Source organism: Choloepus didactylus, chromosome 2, assembly GCF_015220235.1.
Source record: "Choloepus didactylus isolate mChoDid1 chromosome 2, mChoDid1.pri, whole genome shotgun sequence".
Lineage (NCBI taxonomy): Eukaryota > Metazoa > Chordata > Mammalia > Pilosa > Megalonychidae > Choloepus > Choloepus didactylus.
Window position 1 is genome coordinate 104,537,425 of NC_051308.1, and position 24,873 is coordinate 104,562,297.

Consider the following 24,873-nt stretch of genomic DNA (forward strand, 5'->3'; position numbering starts at 1 on the left):
TTATCCTGACCATTTTTGCTCATTTTCCCAGTGTTTCTATATAGGGACACTCCCTTGCAGCCACCTACTCTGCCACTTTCATGGACATTATCCTTAGATTTTTGGCTAGTGATTTCAACAAAGCAATCACTATGCTCCTGAAATCCCTCATCCCTTTGATGGTATGTCTGCTTCACCATGCCCCTTGCTGGTACTGTGTAATCCTCAGCATCTTTTCTCTGTTCCTGTGCTACACAAGCTGAGCATCTTTGGAGAAAGTCACAAAACTGTACTGACTCAACTAATGACGCCTGCCAGCTAACCATGGAAAAGTACTCCTCACTGCTCTTATACTCATTTATTGAACACTTATACTCATTTATTGAACACTAACTAATATCCCCACAGTGCCTGTTACATTTCTCATGCAAACTCCTCTTGGTCCCTATCAGATCTATTTCTCTGAGAACAAAATTGAGGTCAACCAACATGAAGCATCTCAACCTTTCCCCCTTTTACCTCCAAATCTCTTAAGATCTTTATCCTCATTCTTTTGGTCTCTAAGAAAGAGGGGACCCACTTCTATCCAAGAATAACTGCTCCACTTGTGCTCTAAGCCCCACTCTAACCACATCCTCAGAAATGACACTCCTTATTTAAAACAGTCCTTTTACTGTATCTTTAGTCTTTCCCTCTCCTTCAGTTGATTCCTTCCCTTTACTCAAATTTATTCAGTACTTTATCACCCTAAAGAATAACTTCCCACAATATTATACCCCATGTTTTTCTTCCCTTCGTTAGTAAATCTCTTGAGAAATTAGCCCCTACTTACTGCTCTTAGTACCTTACCACCCACTCACTTCTCACCTCTCAAAATCTGATTTCTACCCTCCCCACAACTGAAACTGCTATTTTAGAAGTTACCAACTGTTTTCATTTCCTTGGCTGCTCAAGCAAATATCATGCAACGGGTTAGCTTAAACAATGGTAGTTTATTAGCTCTATGAGATCTACTTCTCTGAGAAAAAAAATTGAGGCCAACCAATGTGAAGCATCTCAACCTCTCCCCTTTTATCTCCAAATCTCTTGAAATCTTCATACTCATTTTTGAAGCTAGGAAAAAGTCCATAACCAGGGCATCACCAAAGTGATGCTTCCTTCCTGAAGACTAGTGTTCTGGGGCTGGCTGCCAGTGATTCTTGGTTCTGGCCCCCTCTGTCACATGCCAATGCACATGGGGCCTCTCCTGGCTTCTCCTTTCTCTTCCAGGTTCTGTTGACCTTCAGCTTCTTGCTTCCCATTGCTTTCTCCCTCTGTCTGAATTTCATTCTGCTTATAAAGGACTCTAGTAGTAGGACTAAGACCCATCCTGACTGAGTTAGGTCATACTTTAACTGAAGGAATCCAATTACAAAGTCCTGCCTACCTGGGTTCATACCCACAGGAATGGATTAGGTTTAAGACCATGTTTTTCTGGGGTACATACAGCTCCAAACCACCTGTCTCCCAACTGTCAAGATGCAGAACCTTTTTCTCTTTGTGAAAATAATCATTCCAAAAAAAGTTTGAAATATTTCCCTTAATATAATTATTATTTCCATTTTATTTTTAATTTAGCATTGAGCAATGCAGTATGAATCAAAAAGTACTAGGTAAGATATTATAATGTTGCTGTCACTTTACTTTCTTTCCAAGCACCTAAAAATTAGATCCTGTGAAGAACTGATAATTTTACAAAGGAATAATAAATCAATGTGAAAATTTACCTACAAGTTGTAACCTAACTATTAAACCTGCTATCTTGTCATCCAGAGGCCTCAAAAGATTAGCAATCTTAGGATCCTCATTTCCAGCTCTTCATATACTTAGTGTCAACTGACTCATTGCTTTTTTCTTTATTTTTTTTATATTCATTTTATTGAGATATATTCACATACCACGCAGTCATACAAAACAAATCACACATTCGATTGCTCACAGTACCATTACATAGTTGTACATTCATCACCTAAATCAATCCCTGACACCTTCATTAGCACACACACAAAAATAAGAAGAAGAATAATTAGAGTGAAAAAGAGCAATTGAAGTAAAAAAGAACACTGGGTACCTTTGTCTGTTTGTTTCCTTCCCCTATTTTTCTACACATCCATCCATAAACTAGACAAAGTGGAGTGTGGTCCTTATGGCTTTCCCAATCCCCTTGTCACCCCTCATAAGCTACATTTTTATACAACTGTCTTCGAGATTCATGGGTTCTGGGTTGTAGTTTGATAGTTTCAGGTATCCACCACCAGCTACCCCAATTCTTTAGAACCTAAAAAGGGTTGTCTAAAGTGTGCATAAGAGTGCCCACCAGAGTGACCTTTCGGCTCCTTTTGGAGTCTCTCTGCCACTGAAGCTTATTTCATTTCCTTTCACATCCCCCTTTTGGTCAAGAAGATGTTCTCCGTCCCACGATGCCGGGTCTAGATTCCTCCCCAGGAGTCATACTCCACGTTGCCAGGGAGATTCACTCCCCTGGGTGTCTGATCCCACGTAGCAGGGAGGGCAGTGATTTCACCTTTCAAGTTGGCTTAGCTGGAGAGAGAGGGCCACATCTGAGCAACAAAGAGGCATTCGGGAGGAGGCTCTTAGGCACAATTATAGGGAGGCCTAGCCTCTCCTTTGCAGCAACACTGACTCATTGCTTTTTGTATACTTTCATGCCTCCCTGCCTTGTTCACACTCTGCCCACCTCCCAAGATGCCCTTGTCCTCTTTAAACACCTGTTCTTCCTTAAAGGCCCAATTCATGTTGCCTCCTCTCTGTGGCTTTCTCTGATGCACCTTCTTGATGTCTGTGTTTGCATTTTCTCAATAATCTTTATTATGTTGTAAGGTAATCATTTGTTGACATGCTGGCCTCCACATCTGGGCTCTGATCTCCTCAAAGGGAATATCTAAGGCTTGTGCTTGGCACATAGCAGGTACTCAGTAAATGCTTGCTAAATTGCTCAGAGTAGTATATGCTCATTCCCTACTGGAGAATATTCTAACCTGGTATTTTCTTAGGTCCAGAAAAGTGGCCCAATTCAGCTATTTTAGCGTAGTACGTAGCAAGCTACCACCTCCCCTTGTCAAGACAGGTCTGAACAGAGCTACTCATGGACTGGGTTGTAGGACATCCTCTAAATCTACAGATAGGGCAGCTTTTGCTCTTTCATTTAGTCCTTCACTCTGACCTTGTTTCATGTTGAGCCAGCTATAGCTCTTTTTCATATAGATGGGCTTCAGCCAATCCCCCAGCTTAGAAACCCCAAAGTTTTCTTTGAATTATCTCTCTTTCAAGAATCACCTCAGTCCTACTTTCTGCTTTCCTTCTTAAAACATTATTTTACACTCCCTTCTCCCCATGTCAAAAAAAAATGCTCCATATTTATTAATACCCTCCCAAATAAAACCCCAATTCTTTATGCAGTCATTCAAGACATTCCACATTCTAATTCCAATCTATTTAGCATCCATTGGTTTCTCTGGGCCAGGTCCTGGAGGAATGAAGAAATAAGACATTATTCATGCCACAAAGCACACAGTTCAGTGGGTGAAAGAAACACGTAAACATATATACCTCAAATGCCACTGGCTCTCTACCCCACAGAGGATGGACAGGACCTCAGCACCACCTCAAGCTCCAAGTGGTCCCCAGTGATTTATGAGGGTCCCCAAAGGGATGCTTCCCACAGTCCCACAAAGCAATCTGCAAGCCCATCCACTATGGGGCATCCTCCCAATTCTTAGCCTCTTCTTCTAGTTCCAGTCCTCCAGCAGAGCCACTTGGATGGGACCCACATGCCCTACCTATCCCAAGAAAATGAATATCCATGCCAAGGATGCTCCCAATACATCACTAGGGCCACAAAACAGCTCTGCTTGTACCCAAGTCTCTTAGCTGGTCTTTTGAATGTCTCAGTAACTTTGTTTTCCTAAAAAAAGTTTACTCTAGTAACATATATACAACCTAAAATGTCCCACTTTAACCACATTCAAATATATAATTCAGCTATGTTAATTACATTCATAATATTGCACTACCATTACTACCATGTATTACCAAAATTTATACATCATCTCAGACAGAAACTCTGTACCAATTAAACATTAGCTCCCCATTCCCTATGCCTCCCCAGCCCCTGGTAATTTGTATTCTAGTTTCTGACTCTATGAACTTGCTTATTCCAATTATTTCATATTAGTGAAATCATACAATATTTGTACTTTTGTGTCTGGCTTATTTCATTCAACATGCTGTCATCAAGGTTCATCCATATTATAGAATGTATCAGAACTTCATCCCTTTTTATGGCTAAATAGTATTCCATTTTGTGTGTATCTACCGCATTTTTTAAATCCATTCATCAGTTGATGGACACTTGGGTTGCTTCCATTTTTGGCAATTGTGAATAACACCACTATGAACATCAGTGTTCAAATATCTGTTAAGAGTCGCTGCTTTCAATTATTTTGGCTATAAAGCTAGAAGTAGGGTAGCCAGGTGTTTCGGTTTGCTAAAGCTGGCAAATGCAATATACCAGAAATGGACTGGCTTTTATGATGGGGGTTTATTCATTCACAAATTTACAGCTTCGAGGCAATGAAAGCGTCCCCATTAAGGCATCAAGAGTAAGATACCTTCGCTGAAGAAAGGCCGATGGCATCTGGGGGTTCTTCTGTCACACGGGAAGACACATAGCCAAAGTCTACTGAAACTTCTCTCCCACATTTAGCTTCTGGTTTCAGTGGCTTTCTCCAATAAGTCCCTGGGCTTCTGTCTTACCTTCTCTCTTAGCTTCTCCTGGGGGCAAACTCTGGATTACATATCTTAGCTTCTGTCTAAACTGTCTCCCTCAGCTTCTCTGAGTTCCTGTTTCTGTTAGCGCTCTTAAAGGACTCCAGTAAAGAATTAAAACCCACCTTGAATGGGTGGGGTCACACTCCATGGAAACAATCTAATCAAAAGGTCCCACCCACAATAGGTCTGCCTCCGCAAGATTGAATTCATTTATCTAGTTTTTCTTTTGTTGCTTGTACTTTCTTAAGTTCTTTGTCTATGTTTCCCTTTAGCTCTTTGAGTATGTTTAGGACCATTTTAAAAAAAATCTTGGTCTGGTATGTCCCAGGTCTGGTCTCCCTAGTTGATGGTTTCTAATGCTTTAATCTTCACCTTTGTCTGGGCCATCACTTACCGTTGCTTTGAATGTTTTATAATCTTTTGTTGAAACTGGACATTTTGATATTTCAATGTGTTATTGCTGAAATTTTGATTATGTCATCTGTTCCTTAAGTTTGTATCCAGCTAGTGTTATGATCAAGTTTCCCTTAAATGCCAGGAGTTAACAAAAAAAGGAGGAAAAAGAGAAAATAGCTTTGTGGGTCTTTGCAGTTTGACCTGTTCAAGTGCTCTCCTTCAGAGTTTTTCCATAAAATGGGTTTTAAGAGAATAGCTCCATACCAAAGTGTAGGGGTCTCCTTGATTCTTTCTGCCCATGATTCTTTGTCTGGGGCTACATGTGTTGCCCTAGGAATTCCCCCATTAACATGGTTACAAATGTCCCCTCTTCCCGGGAAACATCTTCCTCATAATTAAGAGCAGTGCATGTCCTACAGCCAAAATCCCTTGCCCCAGGCAGCATGATTTGACTGCTTCCCACAGTGTCATTCAGTAGGAGAGCTCCCTGAGCTCCCTTCTACATGCAGGGCAAGTTATGGGATGTTGAGTGCCTTAGACCACCACCATACAGATTGGGACAGACATGCATGCTCTTTCTGGAGCTGGAACTGGGGATCCACACTGGGAGCATAGACTGGCTCCATGCCAAACCGATTAGGGGTGGGGAAGGAGTCAGTTGGGATGCCAAGAGATCCCACTGTTTTTCAGAAGCATTTTGAAATGCACTCACCCTGCATTTGAGGCTGAAGAAAATGTCCAAATCAAGGCATCATCAGGTGACACTTTCTTCTCAAAGACTGACTGCCAGTGATCCTTGGCTCCTCTGCCACATGGCAAGGCACATGCTGGTCTCTCCCTTCTCTTCCAGTTTTTGTTGCTTTCAGCTTCTTGCTTCCATGGTTTCTCTCTCTCTTTGTCTGGATTACACTCTCTCATAAAGGACTCCAGTAAAATGATTAAGACTCACCTTACCTTGCCTTAACTGAAGTAACCTCATCAAAATGACCTGCTTACAATAGGTTCACACCCACAGGAATGGATTAGCTTTAAGAACATGATTTTGGGGGGATATGTATAGTTTTAAACCACCACAGCATCTCACTCTGCCATCTTGATCGGGGTAGGGCCCAGGCTCAGTACCATACTGTTTTGATACCTGTAGCTTTGTAATAATTTTTTAAAGCAGGAAGTGTGAGTCCTCTGACTTGTTCTTCTTTTTACAGATAATTTTGGCTATTTGGGGCTCCTTACCCTTCCACATAAATTTGATGATTACTTTTCCATTTCTGCAAAGAAGACTATTGAAATTTTGATTGAGATTTCACTAAATCTTTAAATTGCTTTGAGTAGAATTAACATCATAACAATATTTTGTCTTCAAACCCATGAACATGAAACATCCCTCCTTTTATTCAGGTCTTCTTTGATTTATTTTGGTTATGTTTTGAGGTTTTTCATGTATAAGTACATTACATCCTTGGTTAAATTTATTCCTACATATTTAATTCTTTTAGTTGCTATTGTAGATGAAATTTTTTCTTAATTTCCTCTTCAGATTATTCATTAATTGTGTATAGAAACACTACTAATTTTTGCATGTTGATCTTGTATCTGTGAGTTTGTTGAATTAGTTTACTAACTCTAGTAGCTTTGTTGTAGTTTTCAGGATATTCTATACATAGGGTCTGTCATCTGAAAATAGGGAAAGTTTTACTTCTTCCTTTCAAATTTGCCATTTACTTACTTTTCTTGCCTAATGCTTCAGGCTAAAACTTCCAATACAATGTTGAATAACAGTAGTGACAGAGGGCATCCTTGTCTATTTTCTGATCTTAGAGGGAAAGCTTTCAGTCTTTCACCATTGAGTACAATGTTAGCTGTGGGTTTTTCATAAATGCCCTTTAGCATGTTGAGGAAGTTTCCTTCTATTCTAGTTTTCTAAGTGTTTTTACCAAGAAGAGGTGCTGTATTCTGTTAAATGCCTTTCTGAAATCAATTGAGATGATTCTATTTATTTCCTTCATTCTATTAATGTGGTTTATTACATTAATTGATTTTCCTATATTAAACCCCTCTAATTCCTGGAATAAAGCCCACTTGATTGTGGTGTATAATTTGTTTAATGTGCTGTTCAACTCAGTTTGCTAGTATTTGCTTGAGGATTTTTGCATCCATATTCATAAGAAAGTTCATTCGTCTCTAATTTCCTTTCTTGTAGTATCTTTACCTGGCTTTGATATAAGGGTGAGATTAGCCTCATAGAATGACTTAAGGAGTATTCCCTCCTCTTCAATTTTTTAGAAGAGTTTGAGCAGGATTGGTGTTATTTCTTGGAACATCTGATAAAGTTTTCCTGTGACCCTGTCTGGTCCTGGGCTTTTCTTTGTTGGGAGAATTTTTATGACTGTTTCAATCTCTTTACTAGTTATTAGTTTGTTGGAAACTCCTATTTCTTCTTGAGTCAGTGTAGGTAGCTTGTGTGTTTCTAGGAATTTGTCCATTTCATCTAGGTTACCTAAGTTGGTCTACAGTTGTTCACAGTATCCTCATAATCATTATTTCTCTAGAGCAATTAGTAATGTACACTATTTCATTTTTAACTTTAGTTATTTGCATTCTCTTTCACTTTTTTGGTCAGTCTAGCTGAAGCTTTGTTGATTTCATTGGTATTGTCAAAGAATCAACTTTTGGTTTCATTGATTCTCTCTATTGATTTTTTTATTCTCTATTTTATTTATTGTCACTAATCTTTTTATTTCCTTCCTTCTGCTTGCTTTGGTTTTAGCTTGCTCTTCTTTTTCTAGACCTTCCAGTTGTGAAGTTAGTTTTCTGATTTGAGATCTTATTTTCTGATGTAAGCATTTAGAGTTTTAAATTTCCTCCTTGGTACCATGTTTGCTCCATCCCATAAGTTTTGGTGTACTGTGTTTTAATTTTCATTTGCCCCAAGATAGTTCCTAATTTCCTTGTAATTTTTTCTTTGCCACATTGGTTTTTAAAGAGTGCATTATTTAATTTCCACACATTTGTGAATTTTCCATTTATCCCTCTGTTACTGATTTTTATGTTCATTTCATTGTGGTCAAAGAGATATACAGTATCATTTCATATTTTTTTTAATTTATTGAGAACTTGTTTTGTGACCTAACATATGGTCTATCTTGGAGAATGACCAATTTGCACTTGAGAAGAATGTGTATTCTGTTGTACTGGGTAAACAGATGTATCTCTATTAGGTCTAGCTGTTCTGTAGTATCATTAAAATCTTTTATTTCTTTATTGATTTTCTGTCCAGATTTTCTGTCCATTATTGAAAGTGCTGTTTTGAAGTAACCTTCTATTATTGAAAAACAGTCTATTTCTCCCTTCAAATTTGTTAATATTTGCTTCATATATTTAGGAGCTCCACCACCATTAGGTGCATATATATTTATAATTGTTATGTCTTCTTATTGAATTGACCCCTTTATCAATATATAGTTATCTTCTTTGTCCCTTATAAAGAATCTGTTACTTAAAGTCTACCTTACGTGATATTAGTATAGCTGCTCCAGCTCTCTTTTGGTGACTATTTACATGGTATATATTTTTCCATCCTTTCACTTTCAACCTACTTGTGCCTTTGAATTTAAGGTGAGTCTCTTGAATGCAGCCTATATTTGGGTCTTGCTTTCTTTATTCTGCCAATCTCTGCTTTTTGACTGGAGAGTTTAATCCATTTATGTTTAAAGTAACTACTGATAATGCACAACTTTTTTATGCTATTTTGCCATTTGGTCTTTTTAAGTCTTATGCCTTTTTTCTCTCAATTCTTCCATTAATGCCGACTTTCATATTTATTTTATTTTTCCATAGCGTGCCATTTTGAGTGCATTATTTCTCTCTGCATATATTTTTTTCATGTATTTTCTTTGTGATTATCATGAGACTAAAATTTAACATCCTCAATCTATAACAATTACATTTGATTTGATTCCAATTAACTTCAACAGCATACACATACACTGTTCACACACCCTCCTGTCTCCTCACCTTTTTGTTGTACTTATTACAAATTATATTCTTCATACATTGTATGTCCAAAACCATAGATTTATCATTACTTTTTTGCATTTGCAATTTAGAATCTGTAAGAAGTCAAAAATTGGGTCACATAAAAGAAAATATAATACAAATAGTACCGGCATTTATAATTACCCATATGGTTACCTTCACCAGGGTTCTTCATTTCTTTATATCACTTCAATCCACTATCTAGTATCCTTTCCTTTCAGACAGAAGAACTCCCTTTATCATTGCTTGTAGGGCAGATAAGGTGGTTTTGGACTTCCTCAACTTTTGTTTATCAGAGAATGTCTTAATATCTCCCACATTTTTGAAATATAATCTTGCTGGATATAAAATTATTGGTTAGCAATTGTTTTTTTCAGCACTTTAAATATTTTGTCCCACTGCCTTGTTGCCTCCCTGGCAACAAGGATAAGAAATTACACAATCTCATTAGGGCTTGCTTATATATGTAACACATTGCTTTTCTCTTGCAGCTTTCAGAATGTTCTCCCTGTCCTTGGCTCTGTTTCTGCTCTGTTTCTGCACATGGTTCTTTTCCAGTTTATCCTGTTTGGGGTTCACTGTGCTTCTTGAATGTTCATATCCATGCCTTTATCCATGCCATTATTCCTTTGAATATTCTTTCTGCTCCTTTCTCATTTTCCAATCTCTGGGAATCCCATAATGTGTATATTGGTACACTTGATGGTGCACTATAGATCTCGTAGGCTCCATGCACTTTTTAACATTCTTTTTCTTTATGATCCTCAAGGAATCATTTTGATCGCCTTGTCTTCAAATTCACTGATTCTTTCTTCTGCCTGCTATCAGCTGTTGAAACCATCTAGGGGATTTTTCATTTCGTTTATTGTGGCCTTCAACACCAGTGTTTCTGTTTGGTTCCTTTTTAAAATTTCTATCTCTTTATTGAGATTCTCATATTGTTCATTCATTGTTTTCCTCATAACCTTTAGTTCTTTCTCTGTGTTTTCCTTGATGTCCTTGAGCATAACAAGGATCATTTTTTAAAAAATTCTTTGTCCTGTATGTCCAAAATCTGATTTTGTTGATAATTTCTGGATTTTCATCTTTTTCATTTGGATAGGCCATGTTCTTGTTTGCTAATGCTGCCATTTCACAAAACACCAGAAATGGATTGGCTTTTATAAAGGAGTTTATCTGGTTACAAAGTTACAGTCTGAAGGTCATTAAGTGTCGAAGGTAAGGCATCAACAATTGGGTACCTTCACTGGAGGATGGCCAATGGCATCTGGAAAACCTCTGTTAGCTGGGAAGGCATGTGGCTGGCATCTACTTGCTCCCAGGTTGTGTTTCAAAATGGTGTTCTCCAAAACATCAGTGTCAGCTTCCAACAGCTGACTTCAAAATGTGTCTCTCAGCGGCAGCTAGCAGTGAGCTCCTTCTGTCTGAGCTTTTATAGGGCTCCAGTGAACTAATCAAGGCCCATGCCAAATGGGTGGGGTCACACCTCCATGGAAATTACCTAATCAGAGCTATCACCTACAGTTGGGTGGGTCACATCTCCATGGAAACAACCTAATACAAAGGTTCCAATTAATCAACACTAATACATCTGCCCCCACAAAATTGCATCAAAGAACATGGCTTTTTCTGCAGGACATAATATATACAAACTGGTACAGGCCATTTCCTGTTTCTTTGTTTGTCTTTTAATTTTTCTGCACACTGTACATTTTAATATTTTAAAGTGTTATCTCTAGGATTTCATTCCTGAGCTGTCTGTTCCTTACATTTGTATCCTGATCATGATATGACAGAGATTTCCTTGAGTGCCAAGAGCTAACAAAAACAGACAAAACCAAGGCAAAAAGAAAACCCCAACTTTCTCAAGCTTTGCAATTTGGTCCCACCATGCTGGTGCTCTTCTTCAGAGTTTAGCCCTCCTATCAAGAAGGTCAGCTTGAGGAGAGTGTAAAATGCTGGGTCCTCTCCACCCTTTCTGCCCTGTGTCTTGTCCTGGGCTTGCACTCATGGCCTTAGGAGTTCCCGTTTACAGGAATTCAAATGCCCCCTCTACTTCCTTTGAAATAAACCTTTTCCCCCTCTGGGTGCTCTATTGTATGACTTACAGCAGGTAATCCTTTGCCTCATGCCTCTTTGAATTAATTGTTTTGTTTCTTACACTGTATTAGCTGTCGGCAACCTGCTTCTGCCTGCAGGGCAATTTCTGGGAGGACAAACAGAGACAAATTTCCTAGTTCAGTTTTTCAGGTTGCCTCCTCATAGAGTCTTCTACTCCCTCCAGCACTGGGCCAGGGACGCACAATGTAAGTGTGGGCTGGCTCTACACTGCTCCTGGATGGGGTTGGCAGAAGGCCAGGAAGGGCACTACATACTTCTGCTACCATTCTTAAAGCTGTGTAATCTTATCGGCCCTGGCCAAATTATTGCAACCACTTAATTGTTATCTGGAGTTTGGGGGAAGATGGCTCTGCCAGTTTTGCCAGTTGTTCAAAGATTCTGTGGGGGAATGCACCCTGAAATGTCTTATGTCACCACATTGGTCCCATTTCAGTAACTTCTGATCTTCACCTTCCCTATTCTTCATGACTCAAAACCTGTTTTTCTTTTTATACCTTCAAGGAACTATTCCTATCATCCCCTCTATCCTCTGTTCATTCTCCTCACCCTCTACCACAAACTTCCTTCTCCTCCTTCTGTACCAAACCAAATCCCCACGAATATAATCAGAGGCAATATTTGCACTCAGCCTTGTATGATAAGTAGGAGCTCACCAGGTAGAAAATACGAGGAAGGGCATTTCAGGCAGCAGTGACAGTGGTGCAAAGGAAGAGCAAGACACTCTGGAGGAATTACAAATAATTGAGCAATGAAGAAGTTCTTGTTTTCATTCAAAACCCTGCTACAATGTCATCTCCTCTGTAAAACCTTCCTGACTATCCCCGTCTCTTCTCCGTTCATCAGTCTCACTGTTGGGTTCCCACAGACATTTGAACATGCCTCTATCAATTCAATACTTGTTAAGCTAGAAACCATGCTAAATGCTAGAAATACAGAGATAGTAAACATAATTCCTGCCTTCAAGATTTCATAAGAAACAGGAAGAAGTAGATGATATTGAGTGCACAGGGTACAATAGTGATGCAAGGGCAGTGAGGAGGGGAGACCCCTGCCTCGGTCAACACTTAACTCACTGCAGCAAAACTACTCATTTACCTGTCTTGATCCTCTACCAGATGATGAATCCAGAGGACCAACAATATCTTATTCATATTTGTATTCCTAGCCTCCAGTACAGAAACTGGTACATTAAAGAGTTCTAATAAATATTGTCTGAATGCCAGGATTGCTTAGGTTTTACCCACTGAATTAGCATAAAACTGAGAATAAATGACTTGTTAAATAAGCTAATAGTTGCAATTCATAAAAACAAAGTTTCTTAAAGGAGTGTGCTGGGCAAGGGAGAAATAGTTCCTTGAAGGTCCTAGAGCCACAGGGTATGAAAGACTCCTCATGAAGAGGAATCTGGCCTTCCCATCCTGGACAGAGAACCTCCAGGACAAGGGATGGAGACGTGTCAATTCATTCAACAGATATTCATTGGATGCCTACTATGTGCCGGCACAATTCAAAAGCATTCATGGAAGTAAACAAGACAGACAAAATCTCTGCCTTCTGGTGGAAGGGAGAGAGAATAAATAAGACCAATATATAAATTATAAAGTATGCTAGAAGAAAAATAAATTCAATGGCAGCTGGGCGCATGGGGTGAGGAAGGAATGGTCACAGAAGGCATCCCTGAGAGGGAATGTTTTTGTTAAAGACCTTAAGGAGAGGAAGGAGTGAGTCACATAGATACCTGGGAGAAGTTCATTCCAGGCAGAGGAAATTCCAAGTGCAAAAGCTCTGGCCTGTTCAAGGAATGGAATTGGAGTAAAGTGAACAAGGGGAAGAGTTATAGGAAAGAGTTCAGAAAGATAAAAATGATCAGATAACTTAGGTCCTTTGAGGTCATTGCCATGATTCAGTTTTGTTTTGTTTTGTTGTTGCATTGTTTTAACTTCTTTTTTTTTTAACTGAACTGTAACATACAAACAGAAAACTGTACAAATCCTAAGTGTCAATTCAATGAATTTTCATAAAATGAATACATTTGTGCAGCCAGGCACAGGCCAAGAAATTAAACGTTACCAGCACCCCAGAATCCTCCCCCCTCATCCCCTTTCCTACTCACTACCCCTTCCTCTTCCTCAAAGACAACCACCATCCTGGCCTTAAACAACATAGATTAGTTTTGCCTGTTTTTTAACTTAAACAAAGGGACTCATACCATTCTATTCTTTTTGCATTTGGATTTTTTTTGCTAAACATTTTGCTTGTTATATTCACCTATGTGGTTTTGAAAGAGAAGAGACGTCAGGATGACAAGTAACAGCAAGTTTAAATGCTGGTGGGAAAGGTGTAGTACAGAGGGGAATTTAGTGATGGTGTCATCCACATGCCTGGAATCCAAAAATTAAGGAAAGAGAGAGAAAAGTGTAAGTAGACATTTCCTCCCCGACCCAGCTCTTCTCCTGAGAAATAAGAGATCTTGAGAAAGTTGGGATCATAGTTACCTATCTAGTGATTTACTCAAACATTTCCAGAGTTGCTACTAAATGTCAGGCACAGTGCTGATTAAGGCAAGGTCAATTAGACAGACAAGTCTATCTTGCATGTTGTAGAATGCTACAACATGACATCATGGGTGCTAAGAATTTGGCAAAAGATGCAAAGAAAGCATCTTCTTTAAAGAATCATTGTAACCATTTCACTCCCCCCCCCAAAGATTCTTGGCTCTGAGATTGGCTTACAACAATGTGGCCATTATATGTTACTTTGTAATTATATTTATTAGTTTTATATTTATCGGCTTTGTCTCATCAACAGCTAGACTATCATCTGTTTGAGAGCAGAAAACATATCTTCTGCTATCATGAAAAAGCACAACTGGTTGGAGGCAGAAGATCTGGGTTTGAATCCTGCCTCTGCTACTCTTCAGCTGTGTGACCCGGGAAAAATTAGCATTTAACCTCCCTGTGTCTCAGTTCCCTTATCTATAACTGAAGATAATACTATGCATCATAACTGCCTCACAGGATTGTTGTTAGCAGCAAATAAAATAATGTATAGGAGAGAGGTGTGCATGCTGGAAATCCCTGTTACTAGTCACTTAATATGTTGGACACACAATAGATAAATTAGTAAATGTTGGGCTTTAATTACACTTCATCAGCAAAGACTTGCAGTTGTTGGTGTTTGTGCCAGCAAGTTGATGTAGTTCCTTGTCTCCCTCCATCTCATGCCCAGAGAACTTGGAGAACTAGTATGGCCAGTAACCAAGGAGTGATCAGCTAGTGTGGGAAGGGAGAACAAGCCAGGATCATCTGGAACAACTGCCCATTAATCAAGAGTGCCAGACAGTTTGTTGGGGATGGAGCCTCTGGGATTATGCATTTCAACACTTTTCCTAACTCTTTCTCTTGCCATGATATCTCTGGATTTCAGTATCAGAGACTCTAATAGAATAGCAGAGTATCGGGGAGAGAGCGAGTGGAAGGCAGGGAGTTGTAGCAGTTACTCTTCTGTGTTTTCAGGGAATGCAGGTTCACAAAGCAGTTCAACCCCATTGATGATGAACGGGATTCTGGGGGAGACAGTAACTCTTCCCCTGAAGTCTCCTGAAGGAGAGGAAATCAAGTACATCACCTGGCTCTACAATGGAATGTCTATTGCCTTCATAAAGCCAAGTGAAACAGGAAGTCCGCTAATCGAGGTGACTGATCCTAAACGAAGAGAGCGACTGACCTTCACCCCGTCCTACTCCTTGCAGCTCAGCAACCTGACAATGGCAGACACAGGATTTTATGGTGCCCAGATAACCTCAAAAAGCTCTACAACTGTATCCTATTACACTCTGAGGATCTTCAGTGAGTCAAAATGTGGGGTTTAATTATGAATGGACTAAAAAACTATGTATTTCAATCCTAGGTGACTACAAGTGTGCACTACATCCTGGTGATAAAGAATATAGCATTCGGAGTTAAAGTCCAGCAGAAAAGCAACTCAATGACATCACACAACCAGTTAGCAACAGAGCTGAAATAAAACCTAAGTGTTGTGACTCCTAGCCCAGAATCACCTCACTCCCCCCTCATCCAGTAAAATAATCCCTTTCAACCAGAAAAGTAGCAGAAGCAACGGGAGTAACATATTTGCATTGCTTGTGTCTGCTCATTTATTCCTCACGAAAGGTCCATGAGGTACACACCATCCTTACCTGAGGGACAGAGAGGTTAAGTAACTTGCTTACAGTCACAGCATAGTAAGGGGTAGAGTTAGGACCTGAACTCATGAACTCTGGCTCCAGAGGCTTCCCACATAACCACATAACAACCCTACCACAGTACCTCACTCTACACAAAGGCTAGTCTGACCTGATGGAGTGGTCAGTGTGCTGACAAGGAAGTGCTTTGTAAGCATGAGCTATTAAATAGAAAGTGTCTTTTCCGTCAAGGTTATTTAGCTTCTAACAATATTTTCCCCCAGATATCTCGTGTTGGGCAATAGTCCAAACTGCCTTCCCAAGAGCATGAAAATATCCTCAACATAAAGTTATAGAAGCTATAATGAGAAAAGTTATGCATAAATATGAGAAAAAAGTATTTCTAGTAACCGGTGTTGATCAGAGATGCTATGAATGACCTCAGAATGAATACTTAGGAGAACTATTTCACAGGTGATTTGAGCAATAAATTGAGTAATCAGACTAGATAAATTTAAAGGCCCCTGAGATTCAGTAATTCTTATTCACTAACCCATAGTGTCTAAAATTCACTCAGAGTTCTTTGAGTACCCTTTAAAAAGTGTTGTTAAAATAAAATGTCTCCACAAATAGGTTATATGTTAACCTTTAGGATCACTTGAATAATTGGCAGTTATACCCTGTTAGCTTAGTCAAAGTCAGGTCTCTGAAAGAACAGGACACAGAACAGGTAAAGGTGATGGGAAGAATGGAAATCAGGGAGAGCTAACGGAAGAGTCCAACCAAAGTGGAGCAAAATCACTCTGGGATAGCATATTAGTTTCCTGAGGCTGCTGTAACAAACTATCACAAACTGGGTGGCTTAAAACAACAGAAATGTATTCTCTCACAGATTTGGAAGCCAGAAGTCTGAAATCAAGGTGTTGGCCGGGCTGCACTCCTTTTAGAAACTCTAGGGGAGAACCTGTTCTTTACCTCTTCTAGCTTTTGGTGTCTGCCAGCATTCTTTGGCATTCCTTGGCCACATCAGTCCAATTGCTGCCTCTAGGGTCACATCGTCTCCTCCTCTCCTGTCTAGCACAAATCTCCCTCTGCCTTTCTCTTATAAGGACACTTGTCACTGGCTTTAGGGCCCATCCGGACAGTCCAGGATGATCTCATCTCAAGATCAGAGATGAAATAGGGAGCCACATCACATCAGGTGCCAAGAGCCATCATATGGACTTTGGCTTCCATTCTCAATGAGATTGAGGGCCACCAGAGGACTTTGTAGAAAAGTGATATGACTTGACTTCCATGTTTAAAGGATCCCTCTTGCTTCTCTGTTGAGAACAGACTGTCATGACAAGGGTGCATGCCAATGGACCAATTAAAAGGCTATGGCAAAAACCCAAGCCAAAGATGATTATGTCTTGGACCAGAGTGGTAGTCGTGGAGGCAATGAGAGGTGGTTGGATTCTGGATATATTTTGAAGGTAAAGCCGCCCAAATTTCCTGGTCTGGGGGTATAATATAAAGAGGTGAGTGAAGGATGACTTCAAGGCTCTTGGCCCGAGTGACTGGAAGGGTACAGTTGTCATCAACTAAGGTGGAGAAGGCTGCAGTTGGGCAGGTTTGGGAGAGATAAACAGGAGTCCTCCAAGCATGTTTAGTTTTATACATGCATTAGATAGCCAATGGAAATATCGAGTAGACAGTTGTACATTAATTCAGTGGAAAAAGGTCACGTCATAGATTGAGGTCAGCCGTGGATGTGGGATGAAGGAGAGGTGGCATGCAAGCCAAATATTTGCCATCCCTGTGCTAGGCACTGCCTCATTTAATCTTCATAATTACCTAAGAAGTAGGTATTATTGTCCAGTTTTACAGATGAGGAAACTAAGGCTCGGAGACATTAAGAATTTGTCCATGGTAACATACCCAGTAAATGGCAAAGCCATGATTGTAACCCAGGTCTTCCTGACTCTAAATCCAACACTCTTCCCATTACCTGAAAGCTCCATTCCAGCAATGTTCCAGTCCTCCTACTCAGCTAACAGGCTTAAAGCATTACTCAGACCCTTCTAAGCAGATAAAGTCATCTTGTTCTTTGTTAGGTAACCTTTACTTCAACCCTCAAGCCAAAACTAAGCCGGTGGCCTTTTCTGTCTTGCTCCTGTGTCCCTATTGGTTCATAGCTACTGACATCTTACCAGGCAATATTTTTTGGTCTCTGCTCACAGAAATTTTGGCAGCACAGGTCTTCTGAAATGTCTGAATACACTGCACTTCTTTGCTTCCCTGAACTGGTCTGCTTGCTCTCCCAGTTTCTTCACTTCTTCTTTCTCTAGTTCTTTGGTTCTCAACATTTCCCTTTCTGTCTTGCTGGTCTTCCATATCAGGGTCTCTTTCTTATCATCAGAGTCAGCATTAGGAACAAGGACCAGGATTCACATGGATTTTTGGGAAATGTGATTCCCTAAAGAAGTGAAGCTTCCATCTTCCACCGTAGTTAGGGAATTCTGATAAGGAATTCTGAGAGGTAACAGGGCTCTTGCACAGGCTCTTCTGGTTTCTGGGGCTGACCTTCAGCTTCATCTTCCAAGCTGCCTCTACACAAGGGGCAGTGAACAAGGGCCAGAAGGGACCCCAGGAATATTCTAAGAAAACTGAGGCCAGAAAGGTGAAGTGACAGGCCCCAAATTATCCAACTAGTCTCTCCCTTCCCACTTCTCTCACTGACTGCTCAGTGTCATACTAATGTCCTTCATGATTTGGTTGCTGCAAACTTTGCTCCTATCAATTAGGCAAGAGAAGCAGAGTCATTTACAGAGTATAAAGACCATAACACCCAGCAGAGTGTTAGGCAGAATACAGCAACACTGAGGTGAAGGGTATTTTTCACAGGGGGCTGGGCCAAGCCATTTGCCCTTAATCCAGATCTCTTCTCTACATATAGGACGACTGAGGAAACTACAAATTGACAATCACTATGTACACTTTGGGAACGGGACCTGTGAGATCCATCTGACCTGCTCTGTGGAGAATACAAATGACTCTGTCTCCTTCACCTGGCATCACTTAGGAAAGCAAATATCACCATCCAGGGAACTAAACATCACCATCTCCTTGAACCCTAAGAATTCCAGTGAACATAACTACACCTGCATGGCTGAGAACCCTGTCAGCAATTTAATCATCTCTGTCTCTGACCAGATGTACTGCAAAGATAACAGTATGCATCAGGTCCCTCTGGGAGCAGCTGCAGGGTGTGGCATCATGCCATGTGCTTCCTGAAACAGTGTCCCAGTGGGAGGAAGCCAAACCCTCCTGGGAGAGAACTCCCTGGATCTCTGCGCCTCTCACTGCCCCTGGAGGCCTCTTCTCTCCTCCTCCCAAACCCTCCCCATCCCGCCCACTCAGAGCTCAGGACAAAGACCTTGGGAAGGCAGGATGGCTTCCTCCCCTTGACTCTATCACACCCAATCTGTACTGCCCACCACGCAGGACTCCCATTGCCCGGAGCCCCAGAGCCCCCGGGTATAGATGAACCCACCCCTCTCCCAATGGAGGCCTAGAAGAGGCTCAGCACAAGCTCTGCAAAAAAATACTCTGGGCCTCACCTGATATGTCTCACATGCCACTTCTTTTTTCTCCTTTCAGGTTTTTCTAAAGAGAAAAATCAACAGTTGCATATCATATGGATTATGACTGTGGTTCCTGTGATATGTATTATGTGTTGGCTTCTTTGGAAGAAAAGAAAAGGCAGGTTTTCTGTATTCCTACCTGTCTCTTCAGGGTTCCAGGAATTCACAGTCTGGGGCCTCTGGGCCCATGGATCTCTTGTGGAAGACAGGTGAAGGGAGGGAGGACACAAACCCCACCTTGGCTATTCCACTGCCATGACCCCTGGGATATGACATACACCTGCTAAGATCCTGATGGAGGTGTCCTGTGGGGAAATCCGGGACCCAGCCTCAGGGCCTCGCTGCCCTTCCTTTCCAGGTTCCAAGAAGAGCCTTCTCCCCCTCCCACCACATCCTCTAGTGAGATATCCATGGGGTGGGGGTGAAAGGCCTTTCTCAACTGCAGTCGCATATGTCGATTTCCTGGTTTTATTTTTCAGGTGTCTTTCATTTCTCTACTCAGCAAGCCCAGTGTCCTGGTGAGCTTCCAGACTCTTAACTCCCAATTATAAAACAGATAGGAGGAACTGAATGGAGGAGGAAGGGGGCTGGCCAGAAGGCTGGTGAATGAGAGAGGTGGGGTTCAGAATGTCATTACTCAGGCAGACCACATAGTGCCGGGGAGAGGATGTGTGAGAATGTCTGTCCCCTGTGGGACCCTCAGGGCCCTCACAAGCATGCAAATCAGTCACTTGCACAGCTTCTCTGAGTGGGAGCAAGGTCAGTCTCCACCTTGCTGATGGAGAAACTAAGTGCCAGTGAAAGGGCTTGTGCTCACTATTACCATCTGGCAAGGCCTGGGCATCAAAGTCCCAAAACCAAACTGCCTGACTCCATCACTACTGCTCAGCCAGGATTTGGTCATTGGATACACTCAGTCAAAAGTAAAAGTATGATGTAGAGACACGAACACAGGCTCTGGATTCAGCCTGGCTTTGAATCTGATTCCATGGGTGAAAGATATATCATGCTATGTATAGAGGAAAGACATGAAATTTGGAGTCAGAAGACATGAATTTAAGTTCCTGCCTGATCATTTCCTGTGTAACTTTACACAAGAACTTTCTGAGCCTCCCATTTCTCATTTCTAAAATGTGTAGTGATCAAATCTACCTTCAAGGGTCTCTGGAAATTTTAATAAGCTCATAGGTGTGAAATAATCTGGCCCCTGAATATTAGCCAGTGGGGTGCCTCTAGCTATTGTGTAGGCAGTGCTGTTGGTCCCAGGGGCTTTCTGACCCACACATGAAGCCTAACAGAGAGACTCTGAAGCTTTAGGATACCCCAAGCCTGCCCCCCAAGAGATGAGGTCAGAACTAGGCCACAAGCCCGGGAAAGTTCAGAGTCAACCAGGAACTCCAAAGACTGTCAAAAATGAATGAGCCCTATAGAAGGGCAGTGTCTCAAGCAACTTCCTTACAGCAAGGCCCTAGGGGAGCAGCCCCCAGAGTTCTCCTGCCACTGACTGTGCCTTCCTGTGTTAACAGCAGAGCCCCCGAGGACCATGGAGTATGCTTCAGTGTCTCCAGGGAACACTCTGTATGCTCAGGTTTATCACCCAAAGAAGGTGAGTTCTTTGGGGTTTTGTACTCCATTGTGGTCATTATTTTCATAGTCATTATTCACAAACTTGTCTCCACAACCACCTGACTTATCCAAGTGATATACACCAGTGAGGGGAAGAGAAGGCTGCAGGGGCTGCAAAGTTTTATGTGGGACCATCCTAGCCCCCCACTGCTCTCACCCCTAATGGAATGTTTACTTATACCCGGCTTTACACCTTTCTCTAACTGTTTAGTGCGTAAGTCTTTTCCCTTCAGCTCAATTACAAGCTGCTTGAAAGTGCAAATTATGTCTTCTCCTCTCTTCCCCTATATCTTTAGCTTGATGCTTAGTAAATACTTGCTGAATGGATCACAGTTCCATTAAGTTTATGAGTTCTGTAGAAGGGGCTTCTCCTGGATATGAGAAAAATAGGAGAGCTCAAAAAAATTCAGACTCCAAGAGGGAAAGAGAGGCAAAATTTTGCAGCCTCTCCACATAGAGGACCCTTTAAATCCATGAGCAGCCCTCAATCCTTCTCTCCCCTCTAGCAACCTGACAGGATCACCTTGTCAAGCATCAGCAACTCTGTCATGCATCAGCAACTCCCCACCACCCCACAGTAAAGCACCTGTGGATGGCACATTTCCAAATAGCACTTTACATCCTAGGAGGCCAATTTCTGAAAAATAAGCCAAAAAGTTAGCATTCTCTGACTGATGGAGGCAAAGGTCTAGCTAGAAATCTTGGATTCCTCAAGCAGATCTCTCCTCATGCTGCCTGTCACTGGTATTTGTAAAGAAGGCTCCTTGAAGAGAAGGCACCAGAAGGGGTCATCTCACTTGTTCAGACATCTCTACTACCTTTCTGATTTCCTCTTGAAGACAAGATGAATGAATCCCAAACAAACCAGGAGACGAATCCCCAACAAATTCGTTAACCTTTTCTTTAGCCAAAAAAATTGTTCTTCAGAGAGTCTTAGAGGTCTTGACATACTCTAAATATTCTTTAATTAAAGTGTCAAATACCATAGGCTGGGTTTTTTGTTTGTTTGTTTGTTTTTTGTGGGAGTGGGGTGGGTGGGGTGGGGTGGAGGCTTCTGCTGTTATTGCTACAAAGTATATTCCAGGCAGAGTCATTCCTGAGGTTGGGTGTCCCTATTCCCATACTTCTCCATGCTTGGAGACCACTGGGGAGACCAATGACATGGCAACCAGGCAGCTAGAATTTCAGGGACAAAACAGAGCAGGTAATACCTCTACTTATTGCTAGCAGAGATCTGAGGCCAAAGATATAATATAATAACTGTCTGGCATAAAGTTAGTTCTTTAAAGTGGAGAAAGAACAAGGACAAAAATTCCTCCTTCCCTTCACACACACATGCTACCAAGGATGTCCTTTTGCCCCTCTCTGGTTCTCAAGCCCCAGTGGTTTGTTGGAGTGTTGAACTTCTGTTTGGAGCTCAGGAAATGCCTTGAAACCTTTGCTGGTCTGAGAGCAGGTAGTGCTTGGACTCCAAATCCTCTTGCTGAATATCCCCGGCCTTCCTCTCCAAGAATTTTGATGTCTTCCCTCTTTTGTCATACTGCCTTCCTATATGCATGAGTATCTCTTTGCCACTCTATGTGGGAACCAAATGGGCATAATTATTTTCACAGAAAACCAAAATCCCAAAGACTATGAAAAAGAATGAATCAACCACAATTTACTCCACTGTTCAGCATTGCAAAGAGGTAAGCCTATAATTGCCTCCATGTTCTTATATTCTTACCACTCTCCCTAGACCTATTGACTTTGCATGAAAAGTAAAAGTTAAAGGGCCACTTTTCAGATGCATAAATACCCGCAGGAAACAAAGTCTCAGGACATCACCAAAACATATCCAAGAAGTTATCTCATATTAGGATCACAATGCATAACTGAGTTTCTAGTCTGTTTCTTTTTAATTTAATCCTGTCTTAATGCTATCAGTACCTCTACTTTCTGCCTGTTAGCACTCTATAGACCTCTCTCTGTAGCTGACACTCCAGAATCTACTAACCTACTTCATTTTCCTCTTTATCTCTTTAGAGTAAATCCATTTCTTCCAGGGCAACTGCCCTTGACAACATCATCTAAGTTGCTGAAATTCCTCAGAGGAAATCAGGAGTGATATATTTCCTAATCCGTGGAAGAGATCAAAAAGCAGGAAGCTTGGTTTTCTGCCAGGCAACAGAATCTGGATATCTGGGATCATCACTTCCAGTCCTTCAGACTCGAACCTGCCAATCTAATTCAAACACTTAAAGAGTAACATCATTTCCAGCATGTAATCCAAATGACAATTTCCAATCCACACTGGGCCAAAACGTGCTTCAAATAACACACCTGCATATTGACTTTCTCCTTGGTACTAAGCAAATGGAGTTATGGTTGACAGAGGGATTATAATTTGAAAGACAAAAAATTCTCTTCTTTTAGAAAGCAGCAAGATTGCCTCAATGGGAGAGAGTACAGTGTGTCAGTTACATGTGTAGTCTCTGGAACTGGATGGATCCAGACTCATATCCTCGTACACCATTTATCAAACATATATCCTGGGACAAGTTACCTAACCTCTCAGAACTCTGGTCTCCTCAACTGAAAAAGGAGGACAACAGTAAAACATTGGCCACATCGCTCAAGCCAGGAACCTAAGTCATTCTTGACTCCAGCTTCTCCATCACCAGGCCCTTTGGATTCTACCTCTAAAACATATCTTGGACCTATTCATTTCTCTCCAACTCCTCATCCATCATGTTATATCCAACCATCACCAACCCTAACCTGGAATTCTACAATAACTTTCAAACTGCTCTCCCCACTTTGCTCTTGTTGCCCTCTAATCCATCCTCCTCAAAACCACAAGAGGAATATTTTTTGATGTAAATCAAATCCTTCACCTGTCTGCTTAAAACCTTTCAAGGTTTCCCACTGCACTCAAAATGAAATCCAGCCTCCATGGTCCTGCAAGCACTGTCTCATTTCCAGCCTTGCCTGGCATCACTCTCTCCCCGCTGTCTGTACCTAGCCTCCTTGCTCTACTTTCAGCTCCTCTCCTAGAGAAAAGAGTTCTCCATGTTAGGGTTATTCACACCTGCCTCAAGGCCCTTCCTCTGCCTGGCTGGCTCCTTGTTCTTCAGGTCTCGCCCTAAATGTCACCTTCTAAGAGAGACCTTCCCCGAGCACTTGCTCTCAGGTGGTTCTCCTATTATTCTGTCACACCTTCCATGCCTTCTACCACATGTACTGAATATTTATTTTTGTTTATTTATTTAATATCTATTTCTGTCAATATACTGTAAGCTCTTTGGGGGCAGGCACCATGATTGTTTTGTGCTAGCACCTAGCACAGTAACTAGTACATAGCAAATGTTCAGTAAACATTTTTAAAATAAATAAATGAACATGCCGTGGGGTTTTTGTGAGAATTACAAAAGATAAATTTATCTGAAGCCCTTAGCATAGTGCCTAGCACCTAAAATAGCTCAATAAATGTTAAGCATCCTTCTTGTTGTTACTTTGGTAATATTATTATTAAATTACATTCTCCTGAACTCACAGTCGTCTCACAAACCTTCAACACAGTAAGAAACGAGACAGGGCATGCTGTCTGCTTACCTCCCCTCCACATCCATTCCTGCCTTCTTTCTGCTCAAGTTTTCAAATTCCATTCTTCTACTCCATATGAGGAATATTGCTCCTCTAACCTTGGGAAGAATTCTCCGATTTGTGTGTGAGTGTGCATGTGTATGTGTGTGTAGATGTGTGTGTAGATTTGAGGTATTTTATTATAATGTATGTTTTAGTGTATTTTTTTCTGATCACAAAAATAATAAATACATGCTCATTATAAATACTTTAAACACTACACACTAATTTTAAACACTAAAAATCCCCTAAACTTTCCAAGATAACTACCATTAACCATTTCAATATTAATATAATAACTTTTTTGCCAAAATGAAAACCTTTATTTTTGCTTAACAATAACTCTTAAACAGCTTTCCAGTGTCAGAACACACACACAGATCTACTCCATTATTTTTATTTTTTATTAATTTTATCATTTGCCTGCATATATTTTTAAAAGCCAAAAAAGCA

The 24,873-nt window shown here is 40.9% G+C and overlaps 2 protein-coding genes across 4 annotated transcripts in view; both read left to right on the forward strand.

The window, feature by feature from the left end:
* CD84 (CD84 molecule) overlaps nt 1–14,907 on the forward strand; it is an 85,962-nt gene extending 71,055 nt beyond the window's left edge. The window contains exon 9 of the mRNA XM_037825570.1: nt 14,877–14,907. The gene's annotated coding sequence lies outside the window, so the exon portion shown is untranslated. The remainder of the gene's footprint in view (nt 1–14,876) is intronic.
* SLAMF6 (SLAM family member 6) overlaps nt 1–24,652 on the forward strand; it is a 34,328-nt gene extending 9,676 nt beyond the window's left edge. The window contains exons 2-8 of one of the 3 annotated variants that reach the window (XM_037825572.1): nt 14,877–15,209; nt 18,483–18,758; nt 19,187–19,379; nt 19,650–19,688; nt 20,697–20,776; nt 22,410–22,484; nt 22,822–24,652. In XM_037825572.1, coding sequence (XP_037681500.1) covers nt 14,877–15,209; nt 18,483–18,758; nt 19,187–19,379; nt 19,650–19,688; nt 20,697–20,776; nt 22,410–22,444 — 956 coding nt within the window. In that variant the 3' untranslated portion in view covers nt 22,445–22,484; nt 22,822–24,652. The remainder of the gene's footprint in view (nt 1–14,876; nt 15,210–18,482; nt 18,759–19,186; nt 19,380–19,649; nt 19,689–20,696; nt 20,777–22,409; nt 22,485–22,821) is intronic. The other 2 variants (XM_037825574.1, XM_037825573.1) reach the window with 2 other exon arrangements.
* Nucleotides 24,653–24,873: the final 221 nt, after the last annotated feature.